The sequence below is a fragment of the Hypanus sabinus genome, chromosome 1 (genome assembly GCF_030144855.1).
Source record: "Hypanus sabinus isolate sHypSab1 chromosome 1, sHypSab1.hap1, whole genome shotgun sequence".
NCBI classification, from domain to species: Eukaryota; Metazoa; Chordata; class Chondrichthyes; order Myliobatiformes; family Dasyatidae; genus Hypanus; species Hypanus sabinus.
Genome location: NC_082706.1, coordinates 139011244 through 139035112, shown reverse-complemented (window position 1 = coordinate 139035112; position 23869 = coordinate 139011244). Strand labels below are relative to the sequence as shown.

At 40.4% G+C, this 23869-nt stretch overlaps 1 protein-coding gene across 5 annotated transcripts in view; it reads right to left on the bottom strand.

Moving 5' to 3' along the window:
- Positions 1 to 1717: 1717 nt before the first annotated feature.
- trappc8 (trafficking protein particle complex subunit 8) overlaps positions 1718 to 23869 on the bottom strand; it is a 167772-nt gene continuing 145620 nt past the window's right edge. For all 5 annotated transcript variants that reach the window (XM_059977137.1, XM_059977153.1, XM_059977162.1 and 2 more), the window contains 7 exons: positions 20963 to 21031; positions 20808 to 20866; positions 18280 to 18456; positions 15039 to 15140; positions 7250 to 7395; positions 5753 to 5842; positions 1718 to 2869 (listed from right to left, as the gene is read on the bottom strand). In XM_059977137.1, the coding sequence (XP_059833120.1) occupies positions 2635 to 2869; positions 5753 to 5842; positions 7250 to 7395; positions 15039 to 15140; positions 18280 to 18456; positions 20808 to 20866; positions 20963 to 21031 (878 nt within the window). In that variant the 3' untranslated portion in view covers positions 1718 to 2634. The remainder of the gene's footprint in view (positions 2870 to 5752; positions 5843 to 7249; positions 7396 to 15038; positions 15141 to 18279; positions 18457 to 20807; positions 20867 to 20962; positions 21032 to 23869) is intronic.

Genomic DNA, 23869 nt, shown 5'->3' with positions numbered 1-23869 from the left:
CCCCATCTCTTTTACCCCCCTCCCTGTCCATTCTGAAACATCTGAAGCCTTGCACTCTAAGTAGCCATTCCTTCTCCCGTGCCATCCAAGTCACTGTTTTGGCCACGTCATAGATCCAAGGAAAGCAGCATCCATCAAGGACTCCTACTATCCAGGCTATGCTCTTCTCACTGTTGCCTTCAAGAAGGTGGTACAGAAGCCTCAGAACCCACACTACCAGGTTCAAGACCAGTTATTAGCCCACAAACATCAGGTTTTGAACCAGAGAGAATAATTTCACTCGCCCCATAACTGAACAGTTCCCACAACCCATGGGCTCACTTTCAAGGATTCTTCATCTCATGTTCTTGACATTTATTGCTTATATATTTGTAATTTCATTTTTTCTTTTGTATTTGCAGTTTTTTTTGCACATTGTTTGTTGTCTATCCTGTTGGGTGCAGTCGTTCCTTGATTCTATTGTGTTTCTCATTTATTGTGGTTGTCCACAAGAAAATGAATCTGTGTTGCATATGGTGACACATTTATACTTCGATAATGAATGTACTTGAACTCAAGTATTGTGCATTGAGAAATGCTCTTGTGCAAAATGCTATTGTGTTATGTAATTATTTGAGTTACTGTTGCCTTCCCATTAGCTTGAATCAATCTTGTCTGACCTATCTCATTAATGAGGTATTTTTGCCCACAGAACTACCACTCAGTGGACATCTTTTGGGTGTTTCCCCCCCCCCCCCATTATTCTCTGTAGAGATTATTGTATGTGAAAAATGCAGGCGATTAGCAGTTTCTGAGATACTCATACCGCTCATCTGGTTCCAACAATCATTCCATGGTCAAAGTCACTTAAATCACATTTCTTCCCCATTCTGTTTGGTCTGAATAACTGAACCTCTTGACCGTATCTGCAAACTGACACATGATTAGTTGATTAGAGACATATTTGCATTAATATGCAGGTGTACCTAATAAAATGGCCACTGAGTGTATGTTACTATATCTTACCGTGAAGATTCATTCTCTTTCGGGCATTTACAAAATGAAGAAATACAATAGAATTTATTAAAAACTATAAATGAACAAAGGCTGATGAACAACCAATTAGCAAAATACATACAATTATACAAACAAAACAGTACTGAGAACACAAGTTGCAAAGAGTCCTTGGAAGTGAGTCTGTAGGATTCAGTTCAGTTGTGGTGGGTGAAAGTATACATGCTATTCAGGAACCTGATGCTTATAGGGAAATAACTGTTCCTGAACCGGGTGGTGTGGGACCTAAGGCTTCTGGATCGTAGTAGCGAGAAGAGAGCATGGCATGAATGGGGGGATTCTTTGTTGACGGACGCTGCTTTCATTTGACACCATTTGAATGGTGGGGAGGCTTTGTCTGCGATGTTTTAGTCTATACCCACCACTTTCTGTAGACTTGCCTGTTCCTGGGCATTGCTGTTTCCATACCAGATTGTGATGCTACCAGTTAGGATACTCTCCCATGTGCTGTCAAAGATTTTGCTGACATGCTGAATCTACACAAACTGAAAATAGAGGGGCTGCTGTGTCTTCTCTGTGATGGCACTTACATGCTGGTCCAATGATTCTCTGATATGATGATGTCAAAGAACTTAAAGCTACTGATGCTCTTCACCTCCATTCTCCTGATGAGGGTGGAAAGATGTTATTTATGAGTTAAAGTTATCAGAATACAAAACAGCCAGAAGCAAACATTTTTGTATGGGTTATGTTTTATTCTATTTACAGACATTACCTATAAATATAATACATCATTTCTTGAAAAGACATTTGTTTTCATTTAAGTTTGTTACACATTAAATAACACATTGAATTTGAAAAGTTCCATTATAATGTAGCTAGCTGGATCCACTTCACGTTAACACCCTGTGGCTGTGGAAAAAGACAAACTTTCAATTGAATTAAACCAACTGAGAGAAAAATCAAAGTAGATACTTGCTCCATTATTCAGCTTGTTGTAAACCTGAGATAGTGAGAATCGCGTCAGGAGGTAAAAAGGGGCAAAAATCCAAGACATCAAGCAATATTTAATTTTATACTTCAAAAGGTTGAACACAAAACAATTGATTTGGAAATTTGTTGTAGCAGTGAATTGTTAGTTCGTGCAATTAATGCATACCCACCCCCCCACCACAAACTATACCCGAGTGATCAACACCTTTTGGTTCAGTCACCAAGCACGTGAGGCTGACAAATTAAGCCAAAGATGCAAATGCCCCCACCTTTCAGATGTGCTGGAATAGGTGACAGCATTTTTAAACAAAGCATTTACTAACAGATGCCCCACCTTATACCCAATGCTCACATTTAAAAAAAATAGGTCCAACTATAAGCAGAGGTGAATGATAAATATATTCAAACCCATATTACATACAGAGAATACACAGAGTGCCTTTTATTGTGAAAGACTTAAAAAATAATTTTGAGTCTGTTTTAAGCTCTATTCCCCTTCCCAATTACCCCTCATCCAATCCCTCATCTGTACTGTACAATTTCTCAATATTAGTTCTGAATTTAAGGTGCAAAGTAGAACTGCAGGATATCTCAAACATAGCTACAAAAGAGAATGACCATTATGATTCCATCTGAGATTCATGACTATCAGACATTGTTGATGATGATCAGGGCTGGAGTGGTGTTCTGCTGGCTGGTTTCACACTGCACACTCTGATCAGCCAGTTTGGCAAAGACCCGGGGAGTGCCAAGGTTGTAGACCCCGGCGTGGATGAAACAAGCCTTCAGTGGAACTGTGTGGACCTCCTGCCCTTTCAGCTGAAATTTGTACTGAGTCTGCCCAAGCCACGTGAAAGAACCATGAACCTCCAGCATTTCCGGGCTGCAAGAAAGGAGAAAAATATACTGATAAAAGACAGGCCTTCTCTTCTCCTTTAGGGAAAGTCTTTCTGACACAGATTAGAATAGCAGCACTGTGTCAGAAATGAAGGAGAGCACTAGAGAATAAAGAACTAGAGGGCACAGGTTTAAGATGAGAGAGGAGAAATTTAAAAGGAACCTGAGGGGCAAATTTTTGGCCAGAGAGTGGTTAATATATGGAATGTACCAACATGTGGTAGAGGCAGGTACATTAATATTACTAGACAGCTACAGGATTTGAATCAAACATGAGTAAATGGGACCAGCTTAGATGGGAATCTTGGGTGGCATGGACCAGTTGGGCAGAAGGGCCTGTTTCTGTGTTGTATGACCATGACACTGATTGTTGACTGATGACAGCTGCTCCAATGATTCTATTGGCAGTGGTGCTAATTTTCCCCTTCCCAATGCGACCAAATCTGGCAGGGGTCTGAAAACAGCACACACTGAGCAGTGAAACAAATTAAACACAGTCTGTTACTCAGCACCAGCAACCTGGGCTCGGTCTTGGCATTTAAGAGGCTCTTCGATAGACAGATATGCAGAGGATGGAGGAATGTGGCCACTATATAGGCAGAAGATATTAGTTTGCTCAGATTCAGATTTAGATTTATCACATGTACATTGAAACACACAATGTAATGTCATGCGTTAACAACTAAGGATGTGCCCATAAGTTCTGCCGTATATTCCTGCGACAACATAGCATGCTCACAATGCTCAGTATTGAAAGTGGAGCATTTAATTTTCAGCATAAGTGACTGAAGGACCTGCTCCTGTATTGCACTGTTCTATGTTCAACATAAAGTTGTACTTCACATCAAAATGTCTGATTGTTACCGTGCATGTGAAGAGTGCAACAGCACAGACCGTAGATGACCAAGATATTGCTGACAGCAACTCCTGGATTCCCATGTGAAACAGTAGATGGGAAGAACCCAGGACTGGGTTTTTTGACAATGACAGTGTGCACTGCAAGCATACCATCATGACACTGATCAGCTCCAGGAGGCTGCGTCTTAAGCTTTACCCTTACTGTGGGGTACACGCATGGTCCCCCAGTAGAAAATGAACTTCAAAAGTAGTTAATAATTATCAACAACTAAGACTAAAAAGAAATGAAAGCTGATTAGCAGTGGTGATATCCACTGAGGATAAAGTACAATGAAGCTGGGCAAAGGGTAGAACAAAATCTGAATTTATGCACCAGCTCTAGAGTCTTAAATGGCCAATGAACTGAATTCAAGCTGTCAAATTGGAAGAGGCTTTGTATTTAGTCAGCCACTGACAACGTCATGCATTAAAGGGCTTGAAGAACAAACCTAGGAAAATAGCAAAATTTCACCTGCTGATAGATGAGTGCAGAGAATAACAGTGTTTAAGTTATTATATTTATATTAAAATAGTTGAAATATTTAGGAACACAAGTTCAACATTGAAAGAGGGAAAACAACTGAGTGAGAAGGAAGCAGGGGAGAACCAAAAACAAGAGGGAAGCCAGAGGAAAAGCAGGGAGGCAGGCTCAAAGAACTTGAAAGTGGGTAGTAGGAAAGGACGATGGTCCCAAGTATCAGTGAAATCTTCGGGTGTGGGCCAGCGGTGCCAAGGTAAAAGATCAAACAAGATCTCACTAAATAGCAGTAATAAATAGACATTACACCTCCCTATTTATATTCCGATTCAAGGAAGGTGTATTTAGTAGCCACAGGGTGGGTGGAGGAAAGGAACCACTAGTAATGGGAGAGTGGGGGCAATAGCAGGTAAGGCAGAAGATAAAGGTGATATTTATATTGTGTAAAATCTTGAAACAGTCCTAAAGGCAACAAAGTAATTTTGAAGTGCCATCATTGCTGTACTATCATGGGTATGGTACTTATGCTCATGAACTGGAAGCTCTCACAAGTAGTTTGTGACCAATTACCTATAAATATTGACTGGAGTGAAAATATTGGTCAGAGTAGCAAGGATAACAGTCATTTGTCTTTGAAATGGTGCACTTACCCTCATGAATGGACAAGGGGCTTGACTAAGCATCTCCTTTCAGTCACAGCCAGTGCAGCATTCTCGCAGTTTGCTCAAGCTAATGGTGTGGCACTAGAATGCATGACCTGGCTTGAAAAGTGCCTGCCCACTTAGCCATGTGATAATTTAGTAAACTGGATGGAAAAGTAGATTCAGACCAGTGTATCCTACTAACCCTGAGAATAAGCAGGAAAAACTAGCAAAATATAAATTTAAAAAGTTGAGAAGCTTCATACAAGTTCTTCATGTTATGAATGGGCTCCTAGATAGAAACCTTGGGATTAGAACGGTACAGGCTCTTCAGCCCACAATGTTTTGCCAACCTTTTAACTTACTCCAAGATCAATCTACCTCTTCTGATAGCCCTCTATTTTTCTTTTCTTAAATGTCTCTAATGTGTCTGCATCACCACCACTCCTGGCAGCATGTGCCATGTAATCACTGCTCTAAAGCAAAACCTACTTCTGACGTCCCCCTACACTTCCCTCCAATCACCTTAAAATTATGCTCTCTTGTATTAGCCATGTCCACCCTGGGATTATAATTATAATGTATATCAATATGAATATAATTACAAAGTGGACAACAATGCAGGGCACATTTCCAAACTGTTATTAGTGAACTGAGTTTGCAAACAAAATTTTGGATATGTTATTGCTCCAGCCTTACTTTCAAATTCCTGCTGTCAAAGTCTGAATTATATTCACATGCTTTGAATCATTTGTCCTAAATATCTCCAATGTGGCATCTAACTAGATATCAATGTGGAAAAACGTCAAGCGTCTCTTGGCCAAATAAATGTGTTTGCAGAGTGTGACCTTACCTTGTGGCCTTGTGCCGTAGATCAACGATAATGTCCACTTCAATCTGACAGCAGTTGAAAAGAACAAGGGTAACTGGTACTAAACACAAACTGTGGAACAGGGGAAAAAAAAAATTCTTAACAAGAGTTAAGCAAATGCCTGTGCACAAATAATTGAATTTAAATATGCACAAATATTAAGCTAAAAGTTGTGTAAGTACAAAAACTATTTCCACCTGAGCATCAAAAACACAGGGAAGAAAATGAACAGAATATTTCTTTTAACATCTAATAATACAATTTTTTTGCATTATCGTTCAGTTCATGAATGATCACATAAACCAACAAAAACTCTTGTGGTTTTACCTTTAATATTTTATTTTCTTTATGGTCCTTCATTCCAATATTATTTTCCTTCACTAACTTGCTTTTCAGCTCAAAATGTTACCCCATTTTGATAAATTTGACTTAGCTCATAACCTGGAAAAAGACACCGACAATCTACTCTGATATCCTTCTGATGGAAAAAAGCCTGCAAGCATACACCATATCGATTCCCTTCAATTTTGTATACTCCGAGAAGACCTCAATCTCATTCTCCTGTGCTTTAGGGAATAAAGTCCTGACCTATTGAACCTCTCCATGTAACTTAGGTCCTCAAGTCTTGTCAACATCAATAGAAGTTTTCTGTATTGTCAAGTTATTGTTCCTGTAGGGAGATGACCAACTTCATACAACATTGTACAACTTCAACATAACCTGTGCTCAATGCCCTGATTTATGAAGGAATTGTCAAGGAGTTATGGATCTGTATTCCCAGGTCCCTTTATTCTACTGCACTCCATAATGCCATACCAGTAACAGTGCAAGTCTTATCCCTGGTTTGCTCTCCCAAGGGAGAACAATCACACTTGTCTCCATTAAATTCTATCTGCCATTTTTCATCCCATTTACCCAGTTGGTCCAAATCACTTTGCAAGCTTTGATAGCCTTACCTACTGTGCACTACACCCCCAATATCTTGTGATGTTATCAACAAGTTTGCTGATCCAGTTTGTCATTTTACCCAAATCATTAATATAGGTGACGAACAACACTGATCTGCAGCACAGCACAGGCCTCTAATCAATGACAACCATTTGCTTTCATTTTCTGGCTTCTCCTGCTAAGCAAACATTGAATCCAATTACTACTTCACCCTGAGATCAAGATATCCTCACCTTGCCCTCACTAACCTTCCTCAGAAACTCCATAAAAACTAAGATTAGTTACACATGACCTGCCACACACGAAGCCAGGTTGGCTATCCCTATTCAGGCCATCTATCCAAATACTTAAATATGCTGTCCTTTACAATACCTTCCAATAATTTACCCTATAATCTCCCAGCTTTTCATTAGAGCCTTTCTTAAACAACAGAACAATGGAACTTTATAAACTCGCTTCTGGAATAAAGGTTAAAGTTTGGATGTTTTTTTACCCACATAACTTTGAATTAAGTCTCAATGATTTACAAACCTCTTTCGATGGAATGAATGGTCATAGCATTCAGGGTAGTGAAGGCTGATCTTAATGAGATGTGAAAGCTGTTCCAGGCTTGGTCGTGCAGGCAACTGTGGCTGCTCTGGCCGTATGAATTTCAACAGAACCATTTCCTGTGCCTCCTGGAACATACAAGATAAAAATACACATTCCATACAGCCTCTACACCACTTCACTCATATTCACACTTTCACTCATATTCACACTTTTAAGGTGCTTCAGTCTGCACCTATTACACTTTAATAAAAAGTATCATAGAAAAAGTGAATATGCTTTTTTGCCCTCCTGATTTGCTTCTTCAGTGTCCTCTTGTATACCTTATACTCAAGTACCTCATTTGCTCCGTTCTGTTTACAGCTCTGTACCTCCTCCTTTTTCTTAACCAGGGCCTCAATCTCTCTTGAAATTCAAGGTTCTCTAAACCATTATTCTTGCATTTTATTCTGACAGGATCATACAAAATTTCACTTTGAAGACTTCCCACTTACCAAGTATACCATTGGCAGAAAACAACCCTTCCCAATCCACACCTGCCAGATCCTTTCTGATACCATCAAAATTGGTCTTTCTCTAATTTAGAGTATCAACTGAGGACTAGGTGCATCCTTTTCCATAATTATCTTGAAAATAATAGCATTATGATCACTAGATGCAAAGCATTCCCCTACACAAACTTCTGTCACCTGCCCTCTCGCATTCCCTAATACGAGATGTAGGATTACACCCTCTGCGGTTGGGATGTGTAACTATTAAGGAAACTTTCCGGAACATATTTGATAAACTCAATCCCATCCAGCCTTTTTACAGTAAGGGAGTCCCAGTCAAGATATGTAAAGTTAAAATCACCTATCACAACCTTGCGTTTCTTACAACAGATGTCTCAACAAATTTACTCCTCTGGCATTGGGTAGTCAATAACAATCAGTTTATTGTGGTCATCCCTTCCTTATTTCTTAGCTCCACCCACATAGCCTCAGTTGATGAGCTCTCCCGTCTGTCCTGAGCACTGCCATGAGAAAGCTGGCAGGGAACATAAAAACTGACTGTAAAAGCTTTTACAGATATGTAAAAAGAAAAAGATTGGCCAAGACAAATGTAGGTCCTTTACAGTCAGAAACAGGTGAATTGATCATAGGGAACAAAGTCATGGCAGACCAATTGAATAACTACTTTGGTTCTGTCTTCACTAAGGAGGACATAAATAATCTTCCAGAAATAGTAGGGGACCGAGGGTCTAGTGAGATGGAGGAACTGAGGGAAATACATGTTAGTAGGGAAGTGGTGTTAGGCAAAGTGAAGGGATTAAAGGCAGATAAATCCCCAGGGCCAGATGGTCTGCATTCCAGAGTGCATAAGGAAGTAGCCCAAGAAATAGTGGATGCATTAGTGATAATTTTTCAGAACTCCTTAGATTCTGGATTAGTTCATGAGGATTGGAGGGTGGCTAATGTAACCCCACTTTTTTAAAAAAAGGAGGGAGAGAGAAATCGGGGAATTATAGACCGGTTATTCTGACATCGGTGGCGGGGAAAATGCTAGAGTCCGTTATCAAAGATGTGATAACAGCACATTTGGAAAGAGGTGAAATCATCGGACAAAGTCAGCATGGATTTGTGAAAGAAAAATCATGTCTGATGAATCTTATAGAATTTTTTGAAGATGTAACTAGTAGAGTGGAATGGGGAGAGCCAGTGGATGTGGTATATTTAGATTTTCAAAAAGCTTTTGACAAAGTCCCACACAGGAGATTAGTGTGCAAACTTAAAGCACACGGTATTGGGGGTATGGTATTGATGTGGATAGAGAATTGGTTGGCAGACAGGAAGCAAAGAGTGGGAGTAAACGGGACCTTTTCAGAATGGCAGGCAGTGACTAGTAGGGTACCGCAAGGCTCAGTGCTGGGACCCCAGTTGTTTACAATATATATTAATGATTTAGACGAGGGAATTAAATGCAGCATCTCCAAGTTTGTGGATGACATGAAGCTGGGTGGCGGTGTTAGCTGTGAGGAGGATGCCAAGAGGATGCAGGGTGACCTGGATAGGTTAGGTGAGTGGGCAAGTTCATGGCAGATGCAATTTAATGTGGATAAATGTGAGGTTATCCACTTTGGTTGCAAGAACAGGAAAACAGTTTATTATCTGAACGGTGACCGATTAGAAAAAGGGGAGATGCAACGAGACCTGGGTGTCATTGTACACCAGTCATTGAAGGTGGGCATACAGGTACAGCAGGCGGTGAAAAAGGCAAATGGTATGTTGGCATTCATAGCAAAAGGATTTGAGTATAGGAGCAGGGAGGTCCTACTGCAGTTGTACAAGGCCTTGGTGAGACCGCACCTAGAATATTGTGTGCAGTTTTGGTCCCCTAATCTGAGGAAAGACATTCTTGCCATAGAGGGAGTACAGAGGAGGTTCACCAGATTGATTCCTGGGATGGCAGGACTTTCATATGAAGAAAGGCTAGATCGATTAGGCTTATTCTCACTGGAATTTAGAAGATTGAGGGGGGATCTTATTGAAACGTATAAAATTCTAAAGGGATTGGACAGGCTAGATGCAGGAAGATTGTTTCCGATGTTGGGGAAGTCCAGAACGAGGGGTCTGGAACGAGGGGTTTAAGGATAAAGGGGAAGCCTTTTAGGACCGAGATGAGGAAAAACTTCTTTACACAGAGAGTGGTGAATCTGTGGAATTCTCTGCCACAGGAAACAGTTGAGGCTGGTTCATTGGCTAAATTTAAGAGGAAGTTAGATATGGCCCTTGTGGCTAAAGGGATCAGGGGATATGGAGCGAAAGCAGGTACAGGGTTCTGAGTTGGATGATCAGCCATGATCATACTGAATGGCGGTGCAGGCTCAAAGGGCCAAATGGCCTACTCCTGCACCTATTTTCTATGTTTCTATAATTTCCCTTCACTAGTGATACCAACCACCCCCCACCCCTTGATCCTTCCCCCTCTATCAAGACTAAAACAATGGAACCCAGGAACATTGACCTGCCAATCCTGCCCCTCCTGTAACCATGTCTCACTTATGGCTTCAATGTCATAATTCCACATGCTGATCCACACCTCAAGCTCTCTACCTTTCCTACGATACTCCTTGCATTGAAATACACACAGCTCAGAATATTAGTCCCACCATGCTCAGCCTTTTGTTTCCTGACTGTATGTAGGCTTAACATTTTCCCCCACAGACACTGTAGTATCTGCTCCAGTGCTCTGGTTCCCATCCCCTACAACTCCTATTTCAAACACCCCTCTCCCCCCAGTGCAGCACCAGTAAACATTCCCCAAGGACATGAGTCCCCCTCCAGTTCAGGTGAAAAATGCCCTGCCTGTACAACAGGTTCCACCTTCCTTGGACGAGAGCCTAACGATCCAAAAATCTGAAGCCCTCCCTCCTGTACCATCTCCTTTGCTACATGGTAAACTGCATTATTTTCCTGTTCTTGGCCTCACTAGCACATGGCATGGATCTCAATCCTGAGATCACAACCCTGGAGGTCCTGTCCTCTAACTTAGCACCTAACTCCCTGAACTCACTTTGCAGAACCTCATCACCCATGTCATTGGTACTGATGTAGACCTGATCTCTGGTTGCTCACCCACCCATTCAAGAAAGCTGTGGACGCAATCAGAGATATCCCTAACTCTGGCACCCAGGAGTAACAAACTAGCTTGGAATCTTGATCCCATCCACAGAACCTCCTTTCTAGTCCACATCACTACAGCTTGCCTATTCTCCCCCCTTCTTTTATAAGCCACAGAAACAGACTCAGTGCCAGAGACTTAACTGCAGTAACTTTCTTCTACTAGGTCATGCCTCCCTGTAGCACCTACTATTAAGGGGAATGGCCACAGGAGTACTACACTGGCTGACCATCTCTTTACCTCCTCTTGACAATCACCCAGTTACTTGTCCTGTACCTTGGGGCATAACGATTTCCCTGTACATCCTGTTGATCAGCCCCTCAGCCACGTGAATGATTCAGAATTCATCCAGGTTCAGCTTCAATTCCTTAACACAGGCTGAAAAAAAATGGCAGATGGATGCACTTCTTGCAGGTGTCATCATCTGGGACACTGGAGGTCTTCCTGACATCCCACATCCTACAAAAGGAGCATTCCACTATCCTATCTGACATCCCCACTGCTCTACTGTGTAATAACAAAGAAAAATTAAATGAAGCCTCTATAAGCCAAAGGCTCAACGCTCCACTCTAACAATGCAATGGCCGCTTAAACCTAACATTTTCATTGGCACTTAAGTGCCATATTATGCACAATCCAACATCTCCAAGGGATCTGTGGTGTGCAGAATATTCAGACTGTTCCCACTCACTTCTTTTGAAATCTCTCCTTTTACAAATGTAATTTGCTAATCTGCTGGGATCATTCCAGAATCCAAGGACGTGGTTGAAAAAAAATCACAGCCGATGTACCCTCAATCTCTGCAGCCACTTCTTTAACAACTTCATGATGAGATCATCCTGTCCAGAGGACTTGTTAACCTTCAGTTTGCCTGGAATCTTTTCATTTTCACCTATCATTAAAAGCATCATCTTCTATCAAGTTGAAAAACTTCTCCAAAATCTCTTCCTGCTCATTTGTTCTTATTAATACTTAAGTTTCATCTTCCAAGGGACCAAATTTAGCTACTCTCTTCCTTTTTGTACCCTTGAAGGGTTCTAAGTAAATTAGCAAGAAGTACAAAAACTATTTTCTATACTTTATTAGTAATTTGATGGATTTTAAACATGTTTGCCAATATTTTGCTTTACCATTGATCTTCATAACAGTCTCTCAATGATACAGTCATAACTTAATCATCCAGTACAGAAATATGCACTTCAACCCAACTGGTGCATGCTGACCAAGACATCTCATTCCAGGTGATTCCACTTACAGTTTTGGGTTCATAACCTTCTAAACCTTTGCTAGCCACATACCTGTCCAAGTATCTTTTAGAAGTTGTTATTGTACCTACTTATCGAGTTCCTCTCACAGTTCACACCATCTTTCGTTTAAAGTTACTATTAAATATTGCACTCAGAGTATAATCCACAAGCTCAGGTTTAAGCTCATAACCTTAAACACATGCTCTATAGTTACTGATTCTCAAAACCTGGGAAGACTGAGCATTCATCCTATCAACATCCCGCATGATTTCATATATCTCTCTCAGTCTCCTGTCCTCATCCAGTTAAACATGAAGGGTCTTGTTTGTTAGTTATCATCTACCGTCTCTCATACACTTGTCACAGTCTCACACCCTTTACACGTTCTCATTCTTTGAAGACCTGCTAATCTTCCATTTGTTAAACTCAGACAATGGGAATATCCCAACCAATTTGTACACCAATTCTTATTTACCTCATTGCCCCTTAATTGCCAGTGAACCTCATCATTACCACAGGAATTGCAGTAATTCGAGGAGTCACCTTGCATCAATTTGGGATGAGCAAAGGCAGCTCATTCAATAGACAATAGACAGTAGGTGCAGGAGTAGGCCATTCGGCCCTTCTAGCCAGCATCACCATTCACTGTGATCATGGCTGATCATACACAATCAGTACCCTGTTCCTGCCCTCTCCCCATATCCCTTGACCCCGCTACCTATAAGAGCTCTATCTAACTCTCTTGAATGCATCTAGAGACTTGGCCTCCACTGCCTTCTGGGGCAGAGCATTCCATATATCCACCACTCTCTGGGTGAAAACTTTTTTCCGCATCTCTGTTCTAAATGGCCTACCCCTTATTCTTAAACTGTGGCCTCTAGTTCTGGACTCACCCATCAGCGGGAACATGCTTCCTGCCTCCAGCATGTCCAATCCCTTAATAATCTTATATGTTTCAATCAGATCCCCTCTCATCCTTCTAAATTCCAGTGTATACAAGCCCAGTCGCTCCAACCTTTCACCATATGACAGTCCTGCCATTCCGGGAATTAACCTTGCAAACCTACGCTGCACTCCCTCAATAGCAAGAATGTCCTTCCTCAGATTTGGAGACCAAAACTGCACACAATACTCCAGGTGGGGTCTCACCAGGGCCCTGTACAGCTGCAGAAGGACCTCTTTACTCCTATACTCAATTCCTCTTGTTATAAAGGCCAGCATGCCATTAGCTTTCTTCACTGCCTGCTGTACCTGCATGCTTGCTTTCATTGACTGATGTACAAGAACACCTAGATCTCGTTGTATTTCCCCTTTTCCTAACTCACATTTCCTAACCTCACATTTATCCACAGTAAACTGCATCTGCCATACATTTGCCCACTCACCCAACCTGTCCAAGTCACCTGCATTCTCATAACATCCTCCTGACATTTCACACTGCCACCCAGCTTTGTGTCATCAGCAAATTTGCTAATGTTATTTTTAATTCCTTCATCTAAATCATTAATGTATATTGTAAACAGCTGCAGTCCCAGCACCGAATCTTGCGGTACCCCACTGGTCACAGCCTGCCATTCCGAAAGGGACCTGTTAATCGCTACTCTTTGTTTCCTGTCAGCCAGCCAATTTTCAATCCATGTCAATACTCTGTCCCCAATACCATGTGCCCTAATTTTGCCCACTAATCTCCTATGTGGGACTTTATCAAAAGCTTTCTGGAAGTCCAGGTACACTATATCCACTGGCTCTCCCTTGTCCATAGTTACATCCTCAAAAAACTCCAGAAGATTAGTCAAGCATGATTTTCCCTTCATAAATCCATGCTGACTCAGACTGATTCTTCTACTGCTATCCAAATGTGTCATAATTTCATCTTTTATAATTGACTCCAGCATCTTTCCCACCACTGACGTCAGGCTAACCGGTCTATAATTCCCTGTTTTCTCTCTCCCTCCTTTCTTGAAAAGTGGGACAACATTAGCCACTCTCCAGCCAGCAGGAACTGTTCCTGAATCTATAGAATTGGAAAATGATTACCAATGTGTTCACGATTTCTAGAGCCATCTCTTTAAGTACCCTGGGATGCAGACAATCAGGTCCCGGGGACTTATCAGCCTTCAGACTCAACAGTCTATCCAACACCGCTTCTTGCCTAATATAAATTTCCTTCAGTTCATCCTTTACTCTAGTTCCTTTGGCCACTATTACATCTGGGAGATTGTTTGTGTCTTCCCTAGTGAAGACAGATCCAACTCGTTCAACTCGTCTGCCATTTCCTTGTTTCCCATAATAAATTCACCCGTTTCTGTCTTCAATGGCCCAATTTTGGTCTTAACTATTTTATTTGCTATTCACATACCTAAAGAAGCTTTTACTATCCTCCTTTATATTCTTGGCTAGGTTACCTTCATACCTCATTTTTTCTTGGCGTATTGCCTTTTTTATTATCTTCTGTTGCTCTTTAAAAGCTTCTCAGTCCTCCGGTTTCCCGCTCAACTTTGCTATGTTATACTTCTCTGTTATTTTTATACTGCCCTTTACTTCCCTCGTCAGCCACTGCCACCCCTTACTCCCCTTAGGATCTTTCTTCCTCTTTGGAATGAACCAATGCTGCACCTTCTGCATTATTCCCAGAAATTCATTTTAAATTGTTTGAGCAACACTCAAACAAATTAAAATATAAAATTAGAAAATATTGACACTAGCGTTTAAGTTGAAATACATTTAAATTAGACCCCCCCCCCCCCCAATGCCATGGAGATGTTCCTTATTTTGGCGCCACTGGCAAGAACTGATCCAACTTAATAGCCTGTAATAAACTGATACAGTTTTCAAAAACTCTCAAAACAGAGCAGTGGGTCTACCTGTACTTGAGGTAAAGAACAGGCTTCTTTCCCAATTGACTGGAGAGCAACATGAAGCTGGCCTTCCAAAATAAGTTGTTTATTATCCTCCACAACATAAGCCTGTAACGAAAAATTTAAAAAAAACTTTACACACTGGCATTAGAATCTTACTCCCTCCCAGCAATTATACAGTGCCAGAGGACACTATACCATTAAACACTAATGTCAACTGAGAATGGGTCAGGAATACATCACCTGAATCAAACCTTTGCTTTCTATTATATACCATTTGTCCAACAGTAAAGACCCAGTCATTGCCGCAGGACAACTGACTGCTTTGCAGTTAAGATTTTTAAAGTCTAGTCACTGTTGCAGTGCAGTGTTTCTAGAAGCCTAACTGAACACGACAATCTGCCACAAAAATACAATACTGACCAGATGTTTTAGTGAAACAAAATGGTATGCTAACTTCCCTGGTATTCTTCAAGAATGAAGAAATTTTTTATATCCACTTCAGGAGGAAGATTACCTTTTATTTAACATCTAATCCAAAAGAGAGCAGTTGAGTGCTTAGAGTTTCCCCTCATTGCTGCACTTCAATGCTGACCTAAAATTTTGTGCTCACCTCTGGGATTTGAACTCACAACTTACCAACTCAGGAGTGAACCCTCACTTGTCAAGTTATCAATTAATCACAATCACCACAAACACCCCTTGGGCTTGAAAGAATGAAGAAAATTTCATGTTTAAAATAATTATCAAGCAAAATATAACATGGCTATGTAAGGAGGTATCAAGGAAGCTGAACTCAAGCTTGTTTAAAGTATTACATTAAAGAATCTAAGAAGTGCTGCAAATACTGGAAATCTTGCTCAACACACAAAATGCTGGAGGAACTCAGCAAGTCAGGCAGCTTCTATGAAGGGGAGTAAACAGTTGACATTTCAGCTAAAATCCTTCTTCAGGGCAGAAATCAGACTGCTGATGAAAGGTCTTGGCCCAAAGTGTCGTCTGTTTACTCTTTTCCATAGATACTGCCTGGCCTGCTGAGTTCCTCCAGCATTTTGTCTATATTGCTTCAGATTTCCAGCATCTGCAGATTTTCACATGACAGGAATCATAGATGCCACCTGATTTGCCAAGTGAAAGTGAAATAGAGTTCAACCAGGGTTGAGGGAAGAAATTCCAAAGAGACAAAGTTGGACAGAATAACAGAATATCAGGGTACAAGGAACTCGGATTTGGGAGAAAATGGGTATAGCTTAGAATAGACTTCAGAGAGGAGGGACAGGCTGAACCTTGGAAGGATTTAAAAAAAAACGGGATGAGAACTTTAAAAAAAATACATGGCTGTTTAATGCAAGGTTGAACACAAGATTTGCCAATGACCTGCCCATTTCAAGCAAGAGCCAAGAACATATTGGTTGCAAGATATACTGCTGGAAGAACAAATTACGTGTGTGGGATAAAGGTCACATGAGGAACCATCGTACCATTGGCCTAAGAGGTAATATTATGATAACATGCAAGAATCGGAGAGCTTGATAGTATGGATGCAGAGAAGATGTTTGACATCAAAAGGGCCTCAAACTTTGAATCAGTTCTGCTGAAAGGTCATTGAACCTGAAATGTTGGTTACATTTTTCTCTAAACTGGCTGTACAATTCCTATACTTTATTTTTCTTTCAGATTTCCAACATCTGTGGATATTTGCTTTTCATTCCAGAGTAGCATCTACTATGAGCAACAGATCAAGGTTAACCAACTTCGTGCAACACACACAAAATATTGGAGGAATTGTGCAGATCAGGCAGTATCAATGGAGAGGAATAAACAGTGTGTTCGGGCCAAAACTCCATCAGGAATTGATCAGTCCCAATGAAGGATCTCGGCCTGAAAAGTCAACTGTTCGCTCCCCTCCAGATGCCACTCAATTTGCTGAGAATCCCCCACCATTTGTTGTATGTTGCTCAAAATTTTCAGCATCTGCAGAATCTTGTGTTTGTAACAGCATTGTTACTGTTTTTTTTAAATTAATGTCATGAACCTAACGGGTAGTTATTACATTAGCCTGTATCAGGGTTGACCACTGAAGTAGGACATTTCTACAGCCTGAGCTTCTATCCAGTTCTGCATGATACTTGATCTATTACAATACAAGCAGTTTTTGATAAGCAGACAGGCAAGATTGCTAGCTTCCACATCTCTATCCATCTGCCAAAACATTATGCACACTTCTGTATCTATTTCAATGCACTCAAGCTTAACATCACATACCTATAAGATTTCAGCTTAACTATAGCTCCAACACTGATATTTTAACTCCAATACCAACCCTCATTCCTTCTTTATTCATCACTACGAACATCAAAAACATCTGACTCATGTAATTGTACCAATTCAAATTCTGATTCTCATATTCAAATTTTTCCATCTATTCCAATCTCCACCTACTGCCAACCAGCTCTTTCCAATTCTGCATTTCTCATATTCTCACCTGGTATTCCCACTTGCCTTTCATCCAACAGACGTCAAACATGTTAGCTGTATCATCAGTTATCTTTCAAAACTCAACTTGAATTATAAATCTTCTTTAGTTTGTTTCTAATCAACTGCCTCAATATCCACTTATCTTATTTTGGAATATTTTTCGACACTGGAGTTGCTGCTGTAATGGTAAATAATTGCAGAGAATTCAACTATGATAATGGGACAGAAGAATGAAAATTCCAATGTGGGAAAGCTGAGGTAATAGGAGACACAAGAAATGACGAATTATTGGGATATCAGGAAGGTAAGTGTCAGCTGCAACAAAACAATCCATATGGAATCTTCTATAGTGAAATATCAATCACCAGGTTCTCAACGAAGGTCTTGGCTGGAAACATATGCTTGTAGTTCACATGCACTACCTGACTTACCAAGCATTTCCAGCAGTTTACTTTTAATGCAGTAATGAAGCCATTGAGTTCCCCAAATTGAATGGACCTTTAGATCAATGGGAAGATGATGTTGTATTAAGGAACCATTCACATACCAGCAGGAATTACTAAACCTCTGAAGTCATTCTCTCGATTTTTGTCATTGTTTTGTATCTTATTGTGGCATGCTTGTGGCATACTTGAAGGTTGAAGAAAAACATCATAAAGTCACTGCATTAATTTAGAAAGCGAACTAAGTATGTTAAGTTTCCTCTAAGTTATAATCATCAATATTTGCAAATGTACAACTCTTCAGCACAAATGTTAATTATACCAACCTTCCATAATACTATAATGTTCAGGTCTACTTCATTACATTTTTGCACTAATTTCATAACGTTGCCAGATTTTGATCTCCCAGCTCCCATTGTTGCCTGCAATGCAGTCTTTCGAGACTGTCCAGTGCTGCAACTTTGAAAGAAGAAGTCAGCACAGGGAGTGGTGGAACTGATTATCTTAAAAAAAAACACAAAACGGAAATAACTCAGTGATGCAATCCAAACAAAAGTGTTATCACAAACTCACAAGCATCATAACACCCAAAAATAAAACTACAGAAGTTTATAACATCCCATGAGTGGCACAAAATGAAGTAAAATCTCTTGCTAAATATAAATGAAAATGTAAACAGCACTGGAATAACTAAAAAATAGACGTGCAAAAGTGTGCATCACTGAAGAAGACAGATTAAAATTAACAGCCTCTTTATTCCCAGGTCCACAGTAACAGATGCACAGAGGTCAGCTGATAAGGAGTTAACAATTTAATGAACTTGAAAATACATCTTTGAAATGAAAATTGTTTTATTTAGGAAGAGCTACATTTATCTTCATAGTATACTACTCAATTATATGAAAAATGCCACACCTTGTGAATAATTGATCAAATCAGCAACAAATTATGGTATTTTATGAGTTGCTGAGCTTCTAAGAGTTCAAGGTCAACATGTTCCTGTAAGGGCAAAAGGTAGGGGTAACAATTACAGAGAAACTCTTGATTTTGATAGATATTGAGGGATGTATCGAGTGAAAATGGATAGGGAACTAATGAAGAGAGAGGCCCATCAATTGTAGGGGCATAAAAATGAAATTAGGAAGGTTAGGTAGATCACACAAAAAAAACCCACTAGCAGACAATGTTCAGATAAATCTGAAATCATCTCTTAGTACGTTAAGGGCAAAATGTGGAGCTCATTAGGGACATCATAGGTATTCTGTAGCTGGAGCCAGAAAGTATAGGTGAGGTTGAATACATTTTACTGCTGTTCACAGAGGAAACTGTGCTTGTAGCTGGAGACCTCAGTTAACAGGTGTGGGTAGGTGCCTAGTGTGGGCCTCCTAGTTCAATGGCTAGGTGGGCTTGAAGGTGGATAAATTCCCAGGATCAGATGATATCTGCTATGGGAGGCAGGGGAAGAGATTGCTGGAGTACAGGGCAGAGATTTTTAAATCTTTGCTGAACACAAGCAAGGTTCCAGGTGACTGGAGGATAGCAAATGTGGTCTCTCTTTTCAAGAAAGGCAGCAGGGGAAAAAGCCTATAACTACAGACCAGTGATAGGGAATGTAATTGAAAAAAAAACAGGGCGAAGCTTGTTCACTTGAAAAGGCAGGGTGACAAACAAAAGGAGCTGGAAGAATTCAATTAGTCAGGCAGCATCTAAGGAAGGAAATGGATCAATGTTTCAGGTTGAGACGCTTCAGCTGGACAACCAAAGGTCTTAATGCAAAACATTCACTATCCATTTCCTTTTATAGATGCTGCCTTAACCACTGAGTTCCTGCAGCTCCTTTGTGTGTTGCTCAAACCTTCCAGCATCTGCAATTTTCTTTTGTTAACCAGAGAAGGCCAATATGCCTTTGTCAAGGGCAGACTCAATCACAACTTGAATGAATATTTCTGAACTGGTAACAAACTGAATTGCAGCAACACAATAAATATGGTTTATGGTTTATACAAGTTTTAGAGTGACTTGACAAAATCCCACATGGTTCACTGTATCTAAAACTGGATATTAGTAGCAAGATCAAGTTTAGTATGTGGGATGCTTTTTAAAAGTGAAATTTTGAGAGTTGAGTTTGCATGTTCCAGTCAAAATAAAAGGGATAACAGGTTTAGGGAATCTTGATTTTCAAAAGACAGAGGGCCTGTTTAAGAAAAATGGAGGTACACAGACAAGAAAGAGCAAATGAAGTACTCAAAGTATAAGAAATTAAAAACAGAAAAGGAGAGTGAAGTGCAGTGAAAACATGGATTTGAAAGCAAGTCTGAGAGATTCAAAATTGCTAAAATTGATGTGTTGATCAGCAAGATGGAAAGAAGAGTGTGCATTTATCGGAATATGCTGGAGGAACTCAGCAGGTTGAGCAAGAAGAAACTTAATGACTCTGTTTGAAACCCTGCAGGGTTTCAAGATTGACAAGTTGCAGAAAATGAGATTCTAACAAACGTTAACAATCATTTCCCTCCCACAGACAAGCAGAACTCGTCCTGTAGATCGTTGCACTTGAAAAGTGAAGATGGGAAGATTAAAGAGATAGGCAGGAACATTGTGTTGAAATTGCAATCAGAAGAGAGCCAAGTTGCTGCTTGCGTCATGAATAGAAAAATAAAGATGATCATGGTCCATCTGACATGGCCTAAAAAATCAACCTATTTTGTCTTAAAATGTTAGCCATTCAATATAAAAAAACCCTGTAGCTACATCAAGACCTATCAGAATACCCAATTAATGTTCAATTGCTGCTTAACATCCCATGATTCATTGAAAGTAACACTCAATGACAGACAGAGCTAAGGCTACTCACCTGCTCATTTCCCAAAACGATATCTGCAAATATATACCTTCCTTCTGTACATGAGGTAGCTATGGAAGCAAAAACATTGTCATGATTGCCTTTCATTTTGTGATTACAAATGCAGACACATCAAGACATGAGAAAAATCACTGTAATGAGCTCACCTTCTGAATGTTGACATCTTGTTGCCCTAAAACATAGTTTTGCCCTCTCCCGATTGCTGAGCTTTGCACCTGTAATTTAATAATCAATGCTATTTACATTGTTTGACTAGCCACACTTTGTCGCAGTGCTCATTTTACTCTGCAGTTTATTCTAACTGAATAAAGACACACAACGGAAAAATGCATATTTTTAAAACAGTATTAGAGAAGTTACAAGGTCTAATTTACCCAACACCGTAGGCTGACCTCACCCATGTGCTTACCATGGAAGGTTAGCAGAAAAACTTTTTATGAAATGGGTGTTACCTCAGTGGCTAATTTAACTTTCCAACCCCGACGACATTGTGTTGTGGGAATAGAGTGCAGCAGTCAGGGGAACATGAAAACTCTGCAAAGCCAGCACCTCAGGTTAGGATTCAAGTCGTCACTGGAGCTGTGAGATAGCAACTCTATGAGCCGCACCACCTTCCTGCTCATCTACCATCTTATGCCACTCAATCATGTATACTACCAACAGGATTCTGCTCAGCCTCCTCTGCTTAAAAAAAACAAACCCAGCCTATCCGAGTCTCTCAGTTAAAACCCTCAAACCCCATACACCAACCTGGTGAAGTTCCCCGCACCCTTTCCAGTGAGATGTCATCCTTCCTAGAGGGTGACTACCAAAAGTGTACACAGCTCTGGCCTCACTGTTGTTCCACCATAACATCCCTGTTCTCATATTCTGTGCCATGACTATCGGAGGCAAGTACTTCATTATGCCTTAGAACCCAGAACAGTACAGCACAGGAACAGGTCCTTCAGCCCACAATGTTGTCCTTAATTAAATTAGCACAAATGCTCAATTCAACTAATCTCTTTGCCTACACAGTGTCATATCCTTCCATCTACTGCACATTCATGTGCCTGTCTAAGGGCCTCCAAAACACTCCTAGCATATTTGCCTCCACCACCACGTCAGACAGCGCATTCCAGGCCTCCACCAACTGATCTGTGCTGTCACCTTCAGAATGCTGGAACAAACTCAGAGGTCCTTCTACTGGTGGGGTGAACATTTTTCAGTGTGTCCCCAAAACTGGCAATAAGCTTCTAAAAGATTATCTCACATGCCATGGTAATTTTGAGCAGAAATTATTGATTAATGAATTTGTAACAATAATTATGGACTTTAAGGAAAAAGGATGAGTTATAGAGTATTCATTGTTTTAACATTAAAAGTATAAGTGATTGAAATAAATGAAGCATTTTAGAAACCCTTTTTGAAAATTATTAATATGAAGTTTTTAAAATTAAAAATAACCATTTCTAAATAGTATTGCTCACAGTCATAAGCACAAAGTCATACCCACTACAGTCATAAACACAAAGTCTGCAGCTGCTGGAAATCCAAAGAAACAGCAGGCTAGGCAACATCTACAGAAAAGAGTAAGCAGTCGACATTTCGGGCTAAGACAATTCATCAGACTGCATTCATATCCAGGTTGTTAATGAATGTAGCAAAGAGCAAGCTTCCCAACAGTAGTCCCTTTCCTACACTACAGACCACAAGCCACCAGTCACAAAAATAACTCTCCACCATCATCATGCCTCTCATCTGCAAGCTAATTTTAAAACCACTTTCGCAGATCCAAATGTGCCCTAACCTTTCAGGCCAGTTTTCCATGTAGGACCTGGGTGAAGCCCATTGCACAAAGCCACGTGAATAAATTTTGTTATCTTTAAATCTTTAATCCAATTGGTCAGGCAGGACCCTCCATTAAGCTAACTGATTAATCCTTGCCCTTTCAGCTGCAGTTGATCCAGACTAGAACTTTCTCCAATAGCTTCACTTTCTCTGACATTAGACTTACAGGTCTGTCATATCCTGAAACTTTTACTTCAATAAGGTACCATATTTTCTATCCTCCAATCATTTGCACTTTGTCTTTGGCAAGAGAGCCTGAGAAAATAAGAGCAGGAGTGGGCCGTGGGCCCTTCGAGTTTGCTCTGGTTTACTCCCACATTGCAAAGGTGACCAGGTTAGGGTTATTTAGTTGTAGGCATGCTATGATGGTGCCAGAAGTGTGGCAATACTTGTGAGTTGTGCCCAGCACAATCCTTCCTGATCTGACTTGACACAAACATCACTATGTTTGATGTACATATGACAAGGCTAATCTTCCTTCCAATATGATGGCTGATCTGCCTTGGCCTTAACATGTCTCCTGTGTCACTATCCCCACATTCTTCGATCTATCAAATATATATCCACCTCCACTTAAAATGATTCCGCCTCCACCACCTGATTTACCACCCTATGTGAGAATAAATTTCTCCATATCAGCCTTAAATAACTAGTTATTTTAAAAAAGATTTTTTTTAAAAAGCAGGACCAAAACTGGACACAATGGCCTCAACAGCAATGTGTCCAATTGTAACAAACCCACCCTGTTTTTAAACTTCAAATTTGCAACAAAGGCCAAAATGCCATTCACCTTAACTTCTTGTATAGCCTGTCTGACCATAAGCCACGGGAGCAGAACTAGCTGACTTGGCCCATCAAGTCGGCTCTACCATTCCATCATGGCTGATTTATTATCTCCCTCAACCCAATTTGCCTGCCTTCTCACAGTAACCTTTGATATCCTGATTAATCAAGAACCAATCAACATCCGTCTTAAATACACCCAATGATGTGGCTGACATAGCTGCCCACGGCAATGAATTCCACCATATTCACCATGGTCTGGTTTTAGAAAATTTCCCTCTTCTCTGTTCTAAATGGACATATCTCAATTCTGAATCTGTGCCCTTTGGTCCTAGACTCTCCCAATATAGGAAACATCCTCTCCACATCTACTTTATCTAGGTCTTTCAATATTCAATGGGTTTCAATGAGATCCCACTTCATACTTCTAAACACCAGCA